This window comes from Toxotes jaculatrix, chromosome 10 (genome assembly GCF_017976425.1).
Source record: "Toxotes jaculatrix isolate fToxJac2 chromosome 10, fToxJac2.pri, whole genome shotgun sequence".
In the NCBI taxonomy this organism is placed as follows: domain Eukaryota; kingdom Metazoa; phylum Chordata; class Actinopteri; family Toxotidae; genus Toxotes; species Toxotes jaculatrix.
This window is the reverse complement of record NC_054403.1, coordinates 17,073,451-17,094,243: the sequence shown is the minus strand read 5'-3', so window position 1 is coordinate 17,094,243 and position 20,793 is coordinate 17,073,451. Positions and strand designations below refer to the sequence as shown.

Genomic DNA, 20,793 nt, shown 5'->3' with positions numbered 1-20,793 from the left:
AGAGTCACCGCCATCTGTAAGTGCACAGACAAAAAAGCAACTAGATAATTGTGCTGTGCATCATCATGTATGTCAGTGTAAATGTTTTTAACCTTAGACTCCCGGTCTGTTTCCTGCAGCAGAGCGATGCACCTGCAGCATCGCTGGCAGGAGCTGAAGGAAAGAGAGCGCACTGCCCAGCAACGCAACAGGCAGCTTCTGTGGCAGTTTGAGAAAGCCCAGGACACGCTGAGAGAGATGTTGGCCCGCAATGCTGCCATGAAAACTATCCGGGTGCCCAGAAACACAGAACACTCACACAGACACACACAGAGAGAAGTAGCTCAGGAAAAGAAGCCTGGCCATATCGTTGGTTGTAACAAACATTCCCACTTTTGTGCTTTATTCAGGGGAGGCCCTTGGGCTCAACTTTTGTTTTGACCTCTACAGATGGAATATGAGAGGTACCTGGAGGAGAGCGCCCCCCGCTGGCAGCAGCAACTCAAGGAGCAAACACAGGCTGCACAGAGAAAGGTCTGAACAATTAACAGTAAGCAGCAGCTTTCTTGCATTAAAAAAAGTATTTCAATTCAGCAAGCCGTTCAAATCTGTTTCTTCAACAGAGGATGGAGGAGTATTTGAAGTCATGTCTAAAGAATACAGAAGAAGAACAAATCACAAACTCCTCAACAGATCGACTTTTACTTTCACAAGGTTTGTTCTCTCCCTCACTCACTTTATGAAATGATGTTGACACATTTATTCTTTACTTCTATGGGGAAGTTTCTAATTATTATCATCTGCATTTGTTATATTCTCCATTAAGATCAGGACTTCAGCAAGTTTGTTGATTTTATAGGAATGTCCCCCAAACTACAATTTCCCACAACCAAGTTGTATTGTTTTTTCTCTGATATTTAAGTTCCAGCATCAGTCAACAGGTTTTCTTTACCTTCATGTAAACTCCCATTTAGCATGTGTCTCTATTTGCAGGCTTTACCAAAAAGCCACAGAAAGTATCTACATCTCAAGAGGACAACAACCAAGATGTCTCCTCTCATCTCATGCAGTCTTCCTGGCTCACCCATTCTCAATCCCAGACAGCTAGGTTTCCTATCAGAGTGCCCTATCAACCCCAAGGTCCCTCTCATGTCCCTCCATCTTACCTCCCACCACACTCCAACTTCCCACATCCTCATCAATTCCAGCTCCATCACCTCGCCTCCATGTCTGGTCATCATCACCCCTGGCCCAGGCAGGATCCACCAGGCTGGGCTTCCCCTCAGCCAGACTATTCCTGTACCACAGGTCCTGCTGAGATCCCTTCAGGCTCTGAGGCTCTGTGGCGTAGGCTCTACATGGAGGAGCCTCCTCATGAGAGAGGGGTGGAGGCTGAGACAAGCAGAGCACCAAGCTCCAAGAGAGAGAGTGGTGGTGGAAGCAGGAGCAGTAATTTATCCCAGGAGCTGGACATTAAACCAGGTGGGGAAAAAGGAAACATAAGACAAAACAAGCATGTTTCACATCAGTGTGTGTATGTATACAAAACGTGTAGCCTTGTCTTTCTCATAAATTTAAATGTAATTCGTATGAATGTGTACTGTACCCAGTTCGTCTGTCCAGTGGCCATGCAGAGAGCAGCGACAGTGGCAGGAATTCCAGTCAGGCGAGCAGAGAAAAGAAGAAGAGAGGAAAAACACGGCGAACCTCCTCAGAAAGAGAAAGGAGCAGCTCTCAGGAGTAAACAAATATATTGTCCATAGATTTCATTTTGTATTTTGTACAACTAATTCCCAAATGCAGGACTTTTATTTGATATGGAGTCTTATTTTTTTCCACAGTGTGGTACTGATATTTTTACTTAAGCAAATGATCTGAATGTTTCTTTCACCATCTTACCTTACAAAGTACTTACATACTTCTTCATTCCTCTTTCAAGGTCATCTAGGGCTTCCAGTGCAATTGTCATTGCTGGAGTGGCAGTCGTCCAAAGCTCAGAGAGCGATGCCTCATCAGAGAAACGCAGCGCGAGTGATAGTAGGAAGGCAAGGAGGAGAAGTGGGGGACTTGCTGTTGGATCACCAAGGATGGAGGAGGTGGAAAATGAAAGCAGCGAGGAAAATGTCTCTGGGAGTCACAAAGAAGAGAGTCACTCCACTGGTGAGGAGTTAGAGAGTCAGACTGAGGAATCCAGGAGTGAAAACACAGAGAATCAAAGTCCTGATGACAAATCAGGCAGCTGCAGAAAGGAGGAATCAGAAAGTGTTAGTACAGAGATTGAAAATGGAGTCGCAGAAACGGAAAAGCAGGAGAGAAGTAGCAGTAGTGCTGAACAAAGCAGTGCAGAGGAAAAGGATGAGGAAGAACAGGAGCATTTCAGAGAAGCAGATGATGAAGAAAAAGAGAACAGCGAGAGAGAGGAAGAGCAAGAGGAAAGAGATGTGGAGGAAGATGATAACGAGGTTTCTGCCAGAAAGAACACAACAGAGGAAGAAGAGGAGACAGGAGCAGAGGATGAGTTGGAAGATCAGGGAGATGATGGAGACAGGATGAAGAATGAAGATGGTGAGAACGGAAAACAGGGTTCTGCCTCCTCTCAGGATGAAGAGGTGGATGAAGATGAGAGTAAGAGTGATGAGAACAAGATAGGCGAGGATGGCGAGGGCACTGATGAAGAGGAGGATGGAGAGGGTGAGGAAGAGGAGCAGAGTGACGAAGGAGGAGAGCCAGAGGAGGAAAGAGACTCAGAGGACAGTATCATCTCACCACAGGACAACAGGTAAGATAAGAGATGGATTTTCTTTGCAAATGACTGAATGTGAACTAACTGCAATATTTTGTTTTCAGACCCAAAAAGATGCAGATTATTCCTGAGGAAGCAGCTGAAGACGACAACAACGATGATGATGATGAGAAGGGGAGTAAAACAGGATCCTCTGACGAGGACTCAAACGAGTTCAGCGAGGACGATATCGAGAATCTCCTTGCACCTCAAGAACAAGCAAAGAAGAAAGAGTGAGTACAGTTTTTTACTTCTCTGATGGCAAAGATGTATCAACAAATATCTTTCTCATATCTTTTTAAAAACTTGTTTTCAGAGACGAGGACCTGAAAGTTGACGACAAACCTAAAGGTACAGTGTCAGTCAGTCATTACGATCACAAGATGAAATGGATTCACAAACAACTTGCTGCTGAAGATGCTGATTCTGTGTTCAATTTCTTTTCCAGCAACTTGTGACAAAGTGGAGATTTTTCAAGTGGAGCTGGACCATTCGGCAAAGACAGATCACCAAAGTGACTCTGATGAGTTTGATCACTTTTATGACTAAATGTGTTGGGTTCAACTGTCTAAGCCTGAGAATGTAAGTACAAAGAACTACCTCAGTCACCAAGAATTTGGGATAATATGAAGATTCATAGCTAATCTTAATGTTTTCCTGCATTTAATGAGAGACAGGTATCTAAATGTTGCAGAATTTCCCTTCAAAAATGAAAAAAAGAAAATCTCACCTGGAATAACTCCAGTATATTAAACTCCATTACTTCCACATTAAACATGTATTTATTTTATTTTTGGACCACAATTAAAATGTTTCTTTCTCCTATAATCAGAACCACAGTAACAGACACAAAGGATAGGAGCAGAATGTGAAACAAACAAATGCATTGTTAATTTTAGGTTTGTATGTAACACAAACCATGGACAGATGACAACATTGTCAAGTAAGAAGAAAGTACTCAATAATATACAAAGGGTGACAATAATTTATTGAAAAAGATTATTTTTGCTGTACCTGAGTGACTGCTATTCAACCACAGCCCTCACAACAACAAGAGAAGAGTACACCCCAACATGTTTGTCATATAAAAACAGACCAATGGGCCAGCTGGTTTCAACAGTACAAGTTTTGTTTCTTTCTTTTGCATATTTTACATCAGAGTCCAAACTGGTCCTGGTTAAAGTCAGGTCACTTCTGATGACAGTGAGAATTTAAAGTCTTTATTCCTGCTAGATTTTCACCACCTGAGCAGCCAAACAGGGGCTCACTCTCTTCCCGTCCTCTGATGCAGCGCTGCGCTGAATAAGCAGCCTGCTGTAGGTCCCACCCACCTGGCCTTTGGTCAGCCGTCCGGGATTGACACAAACACAGCCAATCACTTCCTGAGGACAGGCGAAGGTGAGGTTTTAAAGAGCCATATCTGAATAATCAATCAATCAATAGGCTCTTCTTATATTCTTTAGTGTCAGTCTGAAACTATAGGAGGTCTAAGAATATTAATTTATTCCTGTAAATGAAAATGTGGACTGTACCTTTACAAAGTAGCGCAGCTCAGAGGGAATGATGAGGACGTCGGGGGTGAGAGGTATCTGACCGAAGCTCTGAAACTTCTCATAGTCCATGTTAACCTCCTCCACAGGCGGGTACAGTGGGTAGTAACTTAATGTCAACACAGAAACACACATTAAAGCTGGGCATCCTCAAAAATATGAAGCACAAGTGAACTCTTTTAGGATTCTCACCTCCTCTGGGTCAGCATGTGTTTCAGTATGCGTGAAAATCTGTCCGATCCCGTGCCACTGCAACATAAACAAACATCTTTTGTAACATAAAACTATATGGTGATGCCAGTCATTAACATATTCATCAACACAGTCCAGTTATAGATTCTGTTATTTGGGTAAATACCACTAGAAAAGAATGAAAAATAATAAAAAACAGACAAATTCAGCTCTATCTAAGCTCCATTTGAGCATGTAGCCTTCCTCACCAGCTGATCTCCTCTGCACCCATGTGGAACAGGATGTCAGTGGACGTCAAGCCAAAGGTCACGCCGTCGATCAGCAGGGTGCAGGGGTCAGGGACCAGGGTGACACGCTGCAGAGTATGAGCAGAAAACATTGTATGAGACTCATCATGATGGTTACTTTGCATTTATCAGTGACTAAACAGACCATTTTCTTAGTTTCTCTGCTCAAATCTTGTGATAACCTGTTTGAAAGAAGTATTGCCTAAAGACACAGACACAGAACCCCCCAACCCACCGGGGTGTTTGTGTGTCTAACCTGAGCCTGGTCCTTGCTGAGGTTTGGCAGGGTGAAGGGAGGCTGTGGGTAGATGAAATGGTGGTGGATGTCTCTCTGGGAGGGAACAAACACCAGACGGCAGCCAACACTGGGAAAAAGAAAACAAACAAAAAAAGGTTTCTGATTAAGCCACAATACAAAACAGTGAGGAAAAATGCTGCTCTTTAAAGTCCTCAGGAGCTTAAATAGTGGAATGAGAGTCAGGTGAGACAGGAGACGTACCTTTTGGTGCCATCAACGATGCTTTCGATACATCTTGAGAAAATGGCCTCAAACGTCTCAGTCACTTGAGCTTTCTGTTGGAGAAGAGATGGTCACGTATACTCATGAAAAACATATTTAAATAAGTTTATTCCAGCTCAAAAGAGTGATTAGAGCATCAATTCATATGTTGGACAAGTGGAGTTTATGTTTTGATTTCTGATGTGAAGGTTCAAATAATTTTTTTTTTCTGAATATGGAAAACATGAGTTCAAAGAGAAGAGGGAATTCTGGGATGAAGAAACAAACTGGTCATGTCCACTGTTTAACCTACCTCAATTTGTTCATGTTTAGAGTCCACAAACGGGCCCAGCTGGAGAACAGAAGGGAGAATTAGGAAAAGCACATGTAACATAGAGTCATATGATGATTGTGTGACTGTAAACTACTGACAGATGGATTTTTATGAGCAGTTCTGCACATGTAGCCACATGTGGAGAGTCTGTTGAAGAAATGTAGATTATGATGCAACAACAACAACAACAAAAAAAAGTTTCTATACCAGCAGGCAGACATCAGGGCGATCCCTGACAATGACATTGATTAGGTCCAGCAGAGGGTCAAAGGTCAGGCTGTCAGAAGGGGTGTATGGTCCACAGGCCACCAGTACATTCACCGGCTCTGCAATTGAATGAGATGCTAAAACTACACATCTGACACAAGCACACTGAACAGTCAGGCCTTCCTTCTGAAGCTGAGAGCTCTCTGCGTGAACATGTTCTTCATTTAATCACTGGAGAACTTTGTGAGCTCCATGACAAAGTTAAACAGGTCAGTAACAGGATACACTGATGCTGGTATAAGCTAACACAGCTCCTTACCTTCACCCATTTCCATTTTTATCTCAGAAGTGTAGAAAGGAAGCGGGACACCCTAAAAAAAATTACAAGACCATTAACTGAAGATACGCAGCCTGGCCCCGGTTCTAAAAGAACCACCTCATTCTGATTTTGAAACATTTCAAGTAAATGTGGCTGTAAAGGGGAATTATCTTATGTGACAGCACTTTAACATGAACTTGTAGCTGACCTCATAGAGCTTGGAAGCCATCAGTTTTCTTCCTGTTGTGTTCATCCCCTCCATCACTACCACCTGTAAAAAGATGACAGACAAGTGAATGAATCTGTGCTCTGGGATAAACGCTTCCTGCATGGGAGCGTCATACACTGCAGGCCGGCAGTTACCGATTCTTATGTGGGAACTTTTTTTTTTGTGTCAGAGTTCTCGGTCAGACACTGGGTGAATCTCCAGCCCAGGTCCTTGGCATGCTCTGTTACTCTTGGTGGGCATATAACCTGCTGCACACAAACCTCAGTGCACAGGCAAAGGAGAGACCACCGCTCAGTGTGTGTTCATTACTTCATTACAGTGTGTGCACTCTAAGAGCCATTTGTAGCCTGATATGTCAAAACAACAAGTGTCCTTCTGCGCACCTGGCCAGGAAACAGGGAGTACTCTTTGAGCTCTGATAGGTCAACAGGTACTTGATGGCCACCTTGCTCTGGTCCCGCCTCCAACAGAACCGACTGTGCGTTCAGTTTGCCGTTACTGTCACAGCACACCTGCCCCAACACTGTTATACTGTCCTACAGGTGGAGAGATAGAAACACACCAAACTGAGCACAAAGAAATCACTGAACTGTGAATTACACTGTAAAAGCCTGGTTGCTACAAATAACAAACAGTCAAGGCAAATTTTATCCACATACGAAGACATTTCTTCCTATGAAATGAAGTTTTATTATGTGTGGGAAAATTAGCATTCATGATTCAAATTTGGCCGAGTCCAAGTTGAAATGAACAAATAGTTCATTTCAATGTACAACATCTAGCAGTTAATCTGCTCACATTAGTAAATGTATAAGGCATCATATAAGATATCGATCCAGAACCTTTGGAAACCATAGGTTTAAGTATCCAGGTTTTCCACCAATGTAACACCTCTGTACCTGCGCAGGCAGAGAGACAGGGGAGAACTCTTCAATGGTGAAGTGAGACTTGAGGGCTTCTCCCAACTCCTCTATCTTGTCTGTCAGCACTGGGGAAGAGAGATGTGACAATCTGAATTAAAGGCTCCAGTCATTTCTACTACCTTCATTTATCCTATATAGATTTTCTGTTACTTTTAATGCATGTTTTCATTTCTATACATTCACAGGAACCTTTATTTTTGACAGAAACTCAATATGTCTGACAGACACAGACACGAATAAATCTGTGCGGCTCATACCATTTCGAACGTCTCGCAACCTCTGGAACATGTACTTGTAGCTGCTGCGGAGGGAGTCTTCAGGAGCTTCCAGCAGCTCCAGCTGGACGCCTACACCCGGAGCCTTCCTGCCTACCCAGCGGGTGCCCTGCACGGCCCCGAACGTAACCACCACCTCCCCTTTTCCTCCTCGCTGGCTGTACTTCTGTGAGGGAGTTGCACTGCAGAAAGAGACAGGAAGAAGGAGAGTAGGGTCACAGTGCAACAAATGTCAATTTTAACAAGTGATTCAGTCTAGTGTTTAAAAGTATTAGTCTTCTTTTGGTGTCATGACTCCAAGATTATATCTTCAAGTCAAACTGTGAAATAAAATTTCACTGTAAAAGATAAGGGTTTGGCTGTTTTCCAGAAGTTCATTGGCTGCTGGTCTGCACTGCTGAATACCTGGGAGAGAAGCTGGCAGGAGATAGCAGGAGTCCCGGGCTGGTCAGGAGAGCTGCACTCCTCTTTGAATGAGGGTGTTCAGGAGTGGTCAGTGCTCGTTTCTGAGAGCCCTGCACAGACGTCCGTAAACATGGTCAGAGCAGAGAACATTAAGTGGGCAAGATCCGTTAAAATTAAACATAAACAGATTCAGAGTCACTGTGTGGACAGCTAGTGAGCCACACCAACGCTAATTCATCTAAGCTTTAGAAGTGCAGATCTAAAATAGAGAAAATAAAAGTTTTATTGTCAAATTTTACCTTCGCAGGAGTAGAGTAAGAGTCTAGTAGATTGTCCTCCTCTTCCTCAGCTTTGATTCTGAACAAATGAAGTCAAGGTCTGTAGCACGATGAAATTACCAACACGATCATCACAGACAACAGGTAACTTCATAAGGAGATAGTGAAGTCTGAGAGTTTACTGTGAAGGATACAGATCCTGCAGTGTGTGGATGTCTCTGGTTCTGTTGTGCATTTCATCTTTTCTGAAGCTTTGTTTGGATTTATTCTTTTTGTTTAACACCTGCAAAGAAGACACACATACACACACACTTAAATACAAACTCGTTTGTATTTAACTCCTAACTTGTTATAAGGGCAGCGAGTTAACTGGCAGTGGCCAGAGAAGTTCCAAATGCACAAAAGGGTAGAAACCCAACAATGAATAACCAGAAAATATAAACACAGTCAGTATGAGCCTGTCACCTCATGTTCGAATTGCTCCAGCGTGTCCATGGTGAGTTTTAATCCATTTTTTGTGGTGCTGAATGCTACCCACTCCAGCACCATCTCATCTGCCTGTATCCTGCTACAAATACACTGCTCCACCACTGAGGGACAGAAGAGATAAGAGGGAAAGGAAGGAAAGCAGATAAAGGTGAGGCACCATAAACATTTAATTACAACACTAACTTAAAGTAATTATGTTTCTTAAGATTCTTGAGTTTTTTTTTCTTAGTACAGTCTGTTTCTCCACTCTGGTGTTAGCACATTTACACAGAGAATATGAATAAGGAGCACAGATGCCTTTGTATGTTGAAGGAGACTGTGGGACACGATGCACATAACAATGGTTTGCATTTCACGTACACGACTGCAAAGGTTTTAAGCACTTTATCTGTTTAAATTCTTCTCTAACATCATTATCTTTTATTCAAGTATCACAGACAGCACACGTTCATCAGGCAAATATTCATCTGCAGTCACTGAGAGGGTTGAAAGACATACTACAGTCACAATAACACAAACACAAAAGCCCGTGTAGTAAGATGGAGTCAAATGACAAGAAACCTCACAAAAAACCATTACATAACAGGCACATATTATAATTTCTAAGACAACTTGGCACCCTGCAGGATGGCTGGTGATGTGCCAAGAGAATATGTTCAGCCACTTTCCAGCAGAGATAAAAAAAAATTAGCAGATGTTAGCTACTTACTCTTGTCGAGGACCGAGTCTTCCTGGCAGGGTATGCCGAACATTTCCAGCTCTGATCTTAGGTTTTCTGCGGTTACTAGTGCCATTGTTTTGGAGCTGTGTATTTACTGAATCCTGTCGTAAATGTGGAGCAGATCAAAAGTCAGCAGGTCCACTGTAGCGTTAGCTTTGCTTTCACTTCATAACAACGACGACGACCTGATTCTTTCAACAGCGCGATTTTTAAATACGAGCTTCAGCAGCTAACTCCGAGCTAGTTTGGCGGAATATGTGAGAGAGCTTTGAATAAATCTGACCAACATTAGATGCACATTTCATTTTACCGCGAAAAAGTGCTACCGCTGTTGGCGGCCGGAACTTACGTCACATTAAAAAAAAAACACACACACAAGCGGAAGTTAGCCGTAGCACAAAAATAAAAGCCTCTGCAGCCATCCGGTGGTAACCGTAACCGTGACAATGTTTAGTTTCTGTTTTAGCCGTTGGGGATGTGCAAAAATATTTTTATGTTTAACCAGTCAGGTTTTCCCAGTTTAACTACAAACGACTGCATGAACTATGGAGCTACATAGTGCAACCTTACAGCGTCAGTAAGAAAGTACACACTACATATGTTCATGTTATTGTACTATATTGTTTACGTAGGAGTACATAATAGAAAAATAAAATCAACACAGGATTGTTTCAGATCAGATATTCAGCGTAGATAAGAGGCTGCAACAACTGGAAAAAAATGAATCGCCACCTTTGACAAATTACAAATGATTAATCGAGATTTTTTCCCTATTAAATTAAATAAGTACTGAAAATAATCTATAGTTGCAGACCTAGTTTAGGTCTCACATCTGGTGTAACACACAAACAATTCTAACATTAATGTATTTTTAAAATGAAAAGGTTAAACAAACAGCTTTTTCTATCACTAGCACATTTACAACACAAACTACCACCATGCTTTAAACTGCATGAATATTCATTCCAGTGTTAAATTCCACAGGCTTCAAACAGAACAATACTCTCTCAAGACCAACACAGACAGTCTCAGATCTCTGTTCTGGTTGGCCCATCTCTCTCAGCATGTTCTTCCATCTGTGGAAGCAATGACGTGGTGTTAGATTATGGTACAAAATCAGTAATGAAGTGCTGCTATAGGAACTGGTTGGTGTAAATAAACATCCCTCTAACCTGAGCAGAGTAGCACCTGGCCCTGGGGGTGAATTTCCATGATGTCACCCTCCTCAGAGATTCACAGAGGGCGGCCGACAGTTCATGAGTGTCACGCACCTGACAAAGACATACATTATGTATGCATATCTGCCTTTTGTCACATCTCACATACTCTTTGTATGTTAACAGGTGTATCTGCAGGGTAGCTGCGAACATTTATAACTTTATGTGGTGTCCTTTTCAAATCATGAGCTGTGACAGTGAATAACTTTTTTTTTTTTTTTTTTTTAGAATTAACTATAAACATCTGCATATACATTTTTAAATTTCATTTATTTCCCACCATCATGCTGTTCAGACAGGCATTTCTGAAGTCCATGTTACTGCTGCAGCTCACGATACTGATGGACGAGCTGAGAATCACCTCAGCAGCTGAACGAAGCTTCTCTTGGTCCTTTCATGTCACATTCAACACCCAAACACACACTATTAGGGCTATAATAAATGATTAATTTTATTATATATTTGGTCTATAAAATCTCAAAATATAATGAAAAATGATCATCATGAGCAGTCCAAACCCAAAGATATTCAATATATTATAAATACAGAGGAAAGCAAATTAAGAGACTTGAGAAGGTGGCACCACCGAGTTCATCAATAAATTGAATGTCAAAAACGTTGCTGAGTCATGTCCATCGATTAGTCAAATAATTGTTCCACACACCATTATAAAGAAATAGCAGGGTAGTTAATGCATGTATGTGTATCTCAGACTTGCCTTTTTTCTGCGATTTTGAGCTTTCAGTGTGTTCCTTAGCTCAGTCTGCAGGGCTGCTGTGACTGCCTGTCTGTTGTTGCTCAGTATATCCTCCAGGTGGTGCTCTATCATTGCCTCTGTAGCTGTAAGAGGATCACAGACATCCTGGTTACCATTTTAGCTGAAATAGTAACCTAATCTTCTATTCAGCTGTAGAAGAAAACACTAAGAGAGGCTATCAGTAACCAAGCGTTTTGTTTTGTGATTCATGAAGCAGCTGTCTCACCCATAATATCAGAGAGGTGGGAGGTGAAGGGGTCACTGTACTGCAGGAAGAGGAAAAGCAGGAGACTCTGCTGCATTGTGGGAAGACTCAGATCTTCCTCTGCTTTATACACAGTGCCACCACAGAGCACAAGATCTGCAGAAGATGTTAAAACATGTATATATATATATTTTTTTTTTTCTTGATTTATCATGAGGAGGAAATGAAAGGAAAACATGATTATTAGTGAAGATATCCTCTTTAAACAGTAAAAACACTTCAAGTCTGTGCTGGTTTAAGGCACACTGGTAAAATTACAACAAATTTAAGACACACTGTTATAACATTTAGTTTAACAGTTTTAGTTTGAGTAGTTTCATGCCAGACTAAACACTTCACTAATACAAATGTTTGTGAGAGTGTATCTTCTCTCTAACAGCCCGAGACTAGGGCAGCCTGTATTATGGGTTTTTTTTTTTTTTTTTTTACTTTACATTGTGTTTTTTCAATGAATAAGCTACTTCAGGCAGACTTGTGGTTTGCTTGTGGTTTTGATTCACTACAATGGGAAAAAAGCACATTATGCAACAGCAGTTTCTGAGAAATCAGCCAATTCTTAGTTTTATCTGACTTTTATTGTGGTGTAATTTTTGCTATTTAATGACATGTCATGAGAATCATGAAATGGACTGCTACAAAATTTGGTACACACATTCAAGTCCCCTTCAAGATGAATTGTAATAACTTTAGTAAAGCCTTAACTTTTCATGGAGCAGCATCATCAAGTCAACATTTCAATTTGTCCAATACTTTGATTTATGACCAAACACTTGTAAAACTCCTGACATTCGAATCATCCTATGCTTTGCTTGGTATATAGGTACAATTAGCACACTAAACTAAGATGGTGAACATTATATCTGCTAAACATCAGCATGTTTACATAGTTGCTGTGACAATGTGATCATGCTGATGTTAGCTGAATGCATATTCAACATTTTTCAATGTTTTATTTCAACAAAGGCATTATTCTAGTTTTAGCGAACAAACTAAGGTAAGCTCAGGGAAAGATGATAGTCAAAGTTAAACTGATTTCTAGTAGAAAACAGGATGAGAACCAGAGCCTCCAGTGTCAAAGCCAGACACATGGTAAACCCCTTCCCCACCCCAAATTCCCCACAACAGCTTTGTGCTGTGAGAACTTTTGTGATGCGAGTGTATGTAACACAACTCACTACATTAGAACCAAATGTTCGCAACCAAAGTAAACCACTCGTACAGATTATCTCAATAAGAGCAAAACTCACACGAGACAGATTTTTTTTTAATGCAGTGACCCTGGACTTACAATGTTGTCACATAAAGGAAAGCTTTTAGTCCATGGTCTTCAAGTGTTGTCACTTTAAGGGTTTTGTTATTGTGTTCTGTGTGTGATCTTTTTTTCCCACTTCCAAAGTCTTTTTTTATTCCTCTGATTCAAATTATGGGCTTTCGATGACTCATTAAAGTTTTTATAAACAGCTCCAGACCATGGCTGTGTGCACATTCTCTAACAAACAAACACAGGTGGTTGAAATTAGTCCTCTTTAAACTCGAACCTCTTAGTCAAGAAGCATCTAATCCAAATCTCAAGTTTAAAGTAATATCCTGTCCAATAAAACCGACCATTACAGTCCTTCTGGCAAAACACCTAAAATGTATCTTGGTGATGAGTGTTTGTTGTTCCCGGGAGTGGTTGTTGTCTACCTTTGAACGAGGAGCAGTGAAGGCCATGCAGGCTCAGTTCTTGACAGTCCAGATGAGCGGGGAAGTTCTGGAAGAAGGTGGAGGGGCCTGTAACAGGAACATTACTGGGACTATAAACCAACACCTGGATGCACGTGAAGTCAAGGAAGACTAATTTTTATCAGATGCCTGAACCACCTACACAGAGTCAACACAAAGAAGCAATGGTTCTACTTCCTTACATTCTAGTTCCCCCCAAATGTTTGAGCTCCTCACCCTCTGTACTTTCAGCTGGTGAGACCAGCCACCCAGTGAAGGAAACTCATTTTGATTGTTGGCATCGTGATTTCAGTCTTTTGGCCATTACCCAAAGCTTGTGACCCTAAGTGAGGGCTAGAACATAGTTTGCCCCCCCCACCCACCCACAACAACAACTTTCTGATGTTGGATGGGGGCGGGTGGGTGCGGGCTGTATCCGACCATTTCTATAACTTTCTTACACAGACAATCCGACAATCCAAAGCTAAAAAGTAAGCTTGGTTTAAACTTCTTTTTCTAGATCTCTTTTTTTATGGTTACACATCTATCTGAGGCTCTTTCTGCGTGAACAATTGAGTGCAAAGCTACAAGACCGTCTGAAAATACCCCATGTTTAAACAATACTGCATCTTCGCTTTCTCTCCTACAGCTGGCTTTTCACTGAGCCTTTGTGTATGGCTGTTCAAAACAACTATAAACACATCTGCCTGCCGACGTGGTCAGACAACACGTCTTACCAACTATTCTTTCTTGCATAACCCATCCCGAGATACTTGAACTCCTTCACTTGGGGCAGTGATTCACTCCCAATCCAACGGGAGCAAACCACTGCTTTACAGTAAAACACCATAGCCTTGGCCTTGGAGGCGCTGGCCCTCATCCCTGCTTTCACACTCAGCTGCAAAAGGTCCCAGTGCGCACTTGAGGTCACAGGCTTATGAAGCTAAGCTGAACCATGTCATCCGCAATAAAGCAGAGACACAATCCAGAGGATTGTTGGATACTGTCTACAACTCTACCTAGAGATCTTCTTCCTGACAATCACAAACAGAATTATGATAACATCAGCAAAGGATATTTGTATGTGAGTGAGCTGGGTTGCCAGATTGGGGTACTGCAGCATACAGGGGCTAAGGAGCGTGACAGGCTGGATGCTGAGCTCCCCGTACAAACCCTGATCCATGGCTTGTGTTGGGATACTGAGTGGCAACCTGCCTCCAAGGACAGGGTGTCCTCCCTGACACCAGCATCCTTTCTTCACAGACACTGGAGGCCTTTGAACCCAAGGAGAGAAAATCACTTTCTGCAGACAAAATCACACATACAGTGCATGCAGCACTATTTCCAACATGTTGCTGTGGCATCGATACATGAGGATAAAACTTCATTCATGCTTTCATTACACATCTATAATATTCCTCCTAAAAGTCAGACAGCATTGATCCAAACAATTACAGATTAAATAATATTAAAAACAGCATTACTGACTGTGTATTACAGGTGACATCCAAGAGCAGTGATGGGTTGTCTGCCTGTTTAACTTTACTTCTGATTTTAACTCTGCAAGAATGTGAACACATTGTTAGTATGTCATAAAAACAGAGATTGACATTCCCATTGGCCATTTTAAATTTATGAACTTCCTTACACCCGCGGGGGATTAACTGAAGTAGTCAGCTTATGGTTGCTATTATGTTGTAACTCCACAAGCCAAAAATGATGCAAGCTACTATTAAAATCTGAGCTACTGCAATACAGTGCTTGTGTGTGAGGCAAATTTTTACTTTAATATTTTTAAATTACTTGACAAAACAAATTAGCTGAATACTGCGCAATGAACAGTAACTGCATGGGTCACTGAATATAGCCCATGTCACATTTTAATAAAAATTTTACATGAAGATACAGTTTTGAATTAATCTCCTCTATTGTGAGATCATTTACCATAAGGCAGGGTCTCCACAATTACACAAAATAAAGCTTTAACTTTCACCTGCACTGTTGCAGTCATACCTGAATTCTTGCTGGAGGGTCTGCTGGTTGAATTTGAACTTAAGGTGGATTTTAATCTGTGGAAAATATGAAAAGGTCAAGTTTTTGCCAATTACCTTAGGGTATGACTGTGGAAAGAGAAACAGGTCCTGTCATACCCCTGCATTAGCCAAACTGAATTTGTGTAGGAACGCCTCTATATGAGCCTGCCACTCTGGACTGAAAAGTCTTGCATCTTTCATCTGTACAGTGCAAAGAGATGAGCAGAGAAAATGTGTCACTCACAGTTTGGTTCAGTTTGAGACTTACATAGCCCCATTTATTAACGTTTGCATAATTTTGGTCCAATTATGACCCAAAATCTTAGGACAAACTCTGGCAAATGAGTTGCTATAGTGCTTAAAAAATGTTAAGACAATGCTCAGCCTCTAATATCAGTAATTAAGCCAATAAGATAATAGTGGTAGGATCACCATTGCTTGTACCTGAAAGGACAGGAGTAATCTGAGGGAACCATACAGATCAGTGAAAGCACACAGCTCCTCTGGGTCAGGCTCAGGACTTGGCCACACACAGGGAACCTTCAAATCTGTGAGGACTAATGTGGCAAAAAGAGGTTATATATTATACAGCAGCCGAGTTGTGTGCATGTGTTGGGTGTGTGTACATACCAGGTTGGAGTGCTTTCATTTTAATCCCTGTGCACCACGGACCAGCAGCTGCAACTGCACAACAAATGGGAATGCTGTTACAACACCTGTTAGTTTGCAACTGTAAGCCAGACTTCTTTCTTTTACCTGATCCTGACAGCTGGTGATAGAAGCCACTTTCATTTTAATCCTCTTTGCAATGTGGGTGATCTCAGATCTGAAAATTTTATCTGAACTTTTTTCTACAGTATAGGTTTAAATCAGTGCGAATAAACATGTATGCATTTTTTTTTTTTTGTAAAAAAGAACAAACACAACAGTACTTTCATTCTGCCATGAATGAAGCAGGCCACTGTTTATTGTTTGTGCATCAGCTAATCAATTACCTAATCAAGCACAACACAAATCATAAATTTGCCAAATTGAGGAGCTGCTGTAACTCTGTCTCTGACATTGCTAAACTCAAACATCACACTGGCTTTTTGTCAGTATGAAATGTCCACATGTTGGTTGTCCTGCACATAAATGTGCACGCAAATAAAACAACTCAGTTCCATCCATTTTCTATACCGCTTAATCCGTCAGGGTCGCGGGGAGCTGGACCCTATCCCAGCTGACTACTGTCAATCGCAGGTCTCCTATTTTTCTTATATTTAAAATAGTGGTAGTCAAATGCATATCTTCTTCCCTGTCAGAAAAAAAACTTCCTTTGTTCGTGCACATTTGATAGAGATCTCATTGGATAACCCCTTTGAAAGCCACTGTTAATGAGAGTTAAAGCTTACCAGTGCAGTTTAAACTCTGAACAGACGCCCTTGTTTCAGTCCACAGAAGTACCAAAAGCCCTCCTTTCGTCTTTAAACCACGACGTTGTCTTTGCTTTCCCATAAGTATCACCAGCCTCAACACCTGAGGTGGTAATTAAATAAAACACAAACACCTAGCTTAGCAAGCTAACGCTACATAATATGTTATGCTAGTTAGCTTCAAAACCCGAGTTGGCCGGTCTGTATTTTATAAACTAAGACAAACTGGGCTTGGCTGTCTATTAAACAACATTTTACACGTGTTTCTAGTTAGAATATCCCTAAATTAAACCATTACCTGCTGTATTTCTCTGAGCATTTTTAGTGTACTGACACAACAGCGTTGAATGGGCTTTCTCTGATCGTGTTTCCAACAGGTTTACTCTGCTAAAATACTTTCTACATCCAATATCACAACTAGCATAGTTGCTAACCACACGGCATTTCCCGGTTGTTGTTTTAAAAAAAAAACAAAAAAAAAAAAAACAACAACAACCGGGAAATGCCGTTTTAATGACCAGTGACAGGAGTTGCAGTTATACATTAATAATCACTTTTATGTGCTTACAACTATGTTACAGTGTGTTATAAACTGTTAATGATGTTTATATAGTGATTATAAATGGTAAATAGGGGGACTTAAAAGTGAAGTGTTGTGCAGAAGGTAAACTCCCCTTCATGCCATTAACCTGCCCCAAATTTATAGAAATTACTGTGGGTATGGATTAACTGAAGGTCCATTCACTAACTTTTTCTGAGGTCTTCATGTTTGCAGTATATATGAAGCTACCAGAGTGCACTTTTTCTTTTTTCACCCTGCAGGAAGTGTTTTTTCTAGTTTTGCATGACTTGATGTTGAGCTCTCAGAAATGGTCCACACAAATACATGTAATTCTGAGTAAATAACATAGCTAATTTTATTTGTATTCACTCATACATTTTAAATACAACGGTGCACTCTTTGAAAACAAAACAGTATTAAAAGATAAATATAACAGCACCAGGTTTCTCCATTTTGTCTGTCAAGCTTTCATAATTGCTATTCTGTATAAATATATGTGAGGCTTCCCTTCAACAGGAATCACTTGCCCTCCTTCTCAGACCACTCCTTGTATCCTCCAGTATAGTTGCGAGCACTGAAACACAAGGCAGAGTTGTCATCATTACATAACTTCTTAAAATAGGGTTATTAATGTAGAAGACTGAGACTGTATAAAAGAGAGATGGGCTCTGTGTGTGTGTGTGTGTATTATGAATAGTAAACAATAATTTATTTACTTCACGTATCCTAGCTCATGGGCTTTGGCTGTGGCCATTCCCCCACGCCTGCCCACCTGGCAGTGAAACACCAGCTCTGGGGCGTCCAGTGGTGGCTTGGTTACTCCATACTTGGCCTTGAATTGTTCTGGCTGCATTGAAAAGGCAGCTTCTACTGTATCAACTGAATGAATAAAGGGAGGATGAGTAGGAAAAGCAGTTTAAGATTAAATACATCATGGTCATAAAGCATTAACGTCTATTGAAAAACATTCAGAACCTGAAGAACTGGATTACAGTACACTGATACTTATCCAACACTACACACTTTTGCATATCAAGCATACACAACAACACACCCAGCAGGACTTACCTCTGGGTGTGTATGATAAGTGGTAACAGTGAGGGGGAAGAGGAAATTCAGTACTTAACATGAGACAATGGTATGTACTGTATGTACTTTAATCTTGATATTCTTTTTTTCCTGTCTATGTAAATGAATTTAAAGAAGCTCACGCGGGATGTGAACAGATCCTGGAATACGTCCTTTATCCACTTCTTCTTTAGAGCGGACATCAACCAGGAGGAGATTCTGGCTCTTTCCCAGAAGGGCTTTCAGATCCTCGTAGGAGATCTCCTTGGTGACTGGCAATGAAAGACCAAACACATTAAAGGCTTTGCAAAGTCTGGGAAGCTGTTGTTGAAAACTTCCACTAAACTGCACCATTCACGTTTTAAAAACACAGGTTAGGCTTCAAGTGATTAAATAGCCCAACACAAGATTTTATTACTAACCATCCTTTTCAAAGAAAAGCAGCCACTGTTTGCGTGGTGGTTTATGTGTAACTATGTAACATGATACCTATTGTATGCCATCCTTCCACAGTGTGGTACACGCAAACAGGCTGATAATTAGGGATAAACCAAATGGCAAGGGCATTGGGCATGTCCCATTTCATGACTGATCCACATTTAATAGCCTTTATTTGGAAATGTTATTATAAACTGCAGTGTTTCCATGGTTAGTTTAATACATTTTCAGTCACAGAGGGCTACAGTTTCAGTTTTAAGTGACACAGCAATCCCAGCTTCATTTAATTTACATAAAAATGATGATGATTTAGCCGCCCGGTTAGCTCAGTTGGTAGAGCACGAGACTCAATCTCTCAAAATATGTATTTTGCTCAGAGGTTCCTCTCACCTACAACTACTGGTATCAGAAACAGCATCAGGAGAGCAAATCCTACCAAACTCCTATATTTCATGTTTCATGTCATTATTCATTCATATCTGACTGCATTTGAAATGTTGAAAAAAACACTAGACTTGGGTGATGACTGAAGAGGTCAGGAGTCTGGGGAGTCTGATCTTGATTAAAAACAACTGACATCACCTCCACCTTAAGGGTACATTCCTCTCCTGAAGATTGCTCCTTCATGTTGGCACTCATACTTTTTCTTATCAGACAGCGTACCAGTGTGTGTGTGTGTCTAAAAATTAGGAGTAAAGGTACAATGCCCTCATTGCCTTTGATATAGTAGGTTACGGTATGCAAACACGGATCATGCTCTGCTTCATTTAGAAGTCAAATACTTTAAATGGTTTGTTGTTTGTTCCTTGGGTAACCAGACTGCATTCCTTGAGGATTCAGGTAGCTTCCTTTAAAAATACTTTAATAGTCCGCTGAGTCATTATGAAACTGACATATGTATAATTAACAAGGAAAACCTGAATATTCTTTCAACCGGAAATTGTTTCCTCACTTATTATTTATCAAATCCGTGCGCGAGACAATTACAAAAACCTAGGAGACCCACAACTGTCAACACAATCTGACACTAAAAACACCATCAACGCCACTTTAACTGCCATTGTTGTATTATTTATCAACTAAATAAGTGGTAGATTTTGCGGAAACTCATGTTTCTTAACAAAAATCAGGGATATTTAAAGTCGTTCAAGGAAATTCAAACTAAATTAAACTAAATTATTTCTGTCTAAGTGGGTGAAGTAAGAAGACTCACCTGTGTTCGCCATCCCGCTTCACTAAAGCTCTTGGTCTGAACTGCACCTACTTCCTTGCAATGTTTGGAGGGAAATCATTGGCTTAGACACCGGGGGGAGGCGGGACTTAGTTTGAATGACTACAGTTGTTAGCCAATTAGATAAACTTCTTGCGGCATTTTTTAAAAAAGACTTTCAAAATAAAAGCTGGGAAATTGAGTTTGGATAAACAGTTGTAGAGAAATCGTATTTAGAATGCTGTTGTCGTCTTTCGGCTGCTCTCGTGGGGTGGGGTGGGGTGGGGGTATAGGTTTTTACCAAGATGCCCTTCCTGTCCTGACCCAGGAGAACTGGGGATGGAACCGTCAACTCAGAGAACGACAGCCAACCTGTTCAACCACATGAGCCACGGCCCCTCCCACTGACTAGTGAGGATGCACAATGTAAAAGTGCAAGTGTAAGAATAAAAAGTGCTCACTATGGAACAATTCACTGTTATTATACAGTACTGTGTATGTTTACTGTATATGTTTTAGACACTAAAAGTTAAAAATAATGCCATTAATAGTTTTTTATGTAAGACTTAATGTCATACAAAGTACAGAAAACGGAAAAAAGAAATCGAATGAATATTTGATGTGACTGCCCTTTTCCTTTAAAACAGCAACAGTT

General features: G+C 40.9%; 3 protein-coding genes across 5 annotated transcripts; all 3 read right to left on the bottom strand.

Moving 5' to 3' along the window:
* Nucleotides 1–3,730: 3,730 nt before the first annotated feature.
* On the bottom strand, nucleotides 3,731–9,805 carry pola2 (polymerase (DNA directed), alpha 2). The gene is made up of 18 exons (XM_041048121.1): nucleotides 9,458–9,805; nucleotides 8,725–8,849; nucleotides 8,454–8,542; nucleotides 8,281–8,338; nucleotides 7,982–8,091; nucleotides 7,559–7,758; nucleotides 7,278–7,366; nucleotides 6,762–6,914; nucleotides 6,358–6,420; nucleotides 6,150–6,201; nucleotides 5,831–5,949; nucleotides 5,603–5,641; nucleotides 5,290–5,363; nucleotides 5,047–5,155; nucleotides 4,752–4,858; nucleotides 4,504–4,560; nucleotides 4,294–4,420; nucleotides 3,731–4,143 (listed from the first exon to the last, which is right to left on the bottom strand). Exons 1-18 carry the CDS (start codon nucleotides 9,540–9,542, stop codon nucleotides 3,991–3,993), a joined length of 1,809 nt encoding a protein of 602 aa, XP_040904055.1. The 5' UTR covers nucleotides 9,543–9,805; the 3' UTR covers nucleotides 3,731–3,990.
* An 80-nt stretch (nucleotides 9,806–9,885) lies between these two features.
* Nucleotides 9,886–17,303, bottom strand: zgc:195212 (DUF4554 domain-containing protein). Of its 3 annotated transcripts, XM_041048999.1 has the most exons (13): nucleotides 16,840–17,303; nucleotides 16,076–16,129; nucleotides 15,890–16,002; nucleotides 15,563–15,646; nucleotides 15,426–15,481; nucleotides 14,901–14,972; nucleotides 14,491–14,686; nucleotides 13,395–13,518; nucleotides 11,670–11,804; nucleotides 11,405–11,526; nucleotides 10,967–11,077; nucleotides 10,642–10,740; nucleotides 9,887–10,545 (listed from the first exon to the last, which is right to left on the bottom strand). In XM_041048999.1, the coding sequence occupies exons 1-13, from the start codon at nucleotides 16,940–16,942 to the stop codon at nucleotides 10,498–10,500; spliced, it is 1,317 nt and encodes a 438-aa protein (XP_040904933.1). In that variant the 5' UTR covers nucleotides 16,943–17,303; the 3' UTR covers nucleotides 9,887–10,497. The 3 variants fall into 3 exon arrangements, with proteins under 3 accessions (XP_040904934.1, XP_040904933.1, XP_040904935.1); XM_041049000.1 differs by lacking the exon at nucleotides 15,563–15,646 and having other exon boundaries at nucleotides 9,886–10,545; XM_041049001.1 differs by lacking the exon at nucleotides 10,967–11,077.
* Nucleotides 17,304–17,752: 449 nt separating this feature from the next.
* On the bottom strand, nucleotides 17,753–20,296 carry si:dkey-34l15.1 (thiosulfate:glutathione sulfurtransferase). Its single transcript, XM_041048675.1, has 4 exons — nucleotides 20,142–20,296; nucleotides 18,634–18,762; nucleotides 18,139–18,301; nucleotides 17,753–17,996 (listed from the first exon to the last, which is right to left on the bottom strand). Exons 1-4 carry the CDS (start codon nucleotides 20,152–20,154, stop codon nucleotides 17,942–17,944), a joined length of 360 nt encoding a protein of 119 aa, XP_040904609.1. The 5' UTR covers nucleotides 20,155–20,296; the 3' UTR covers nucleotides 17,753–17,941.
* Between the last annotated feature and the right edge of the window lie 497 nt (nucleotides 20,297–20,793).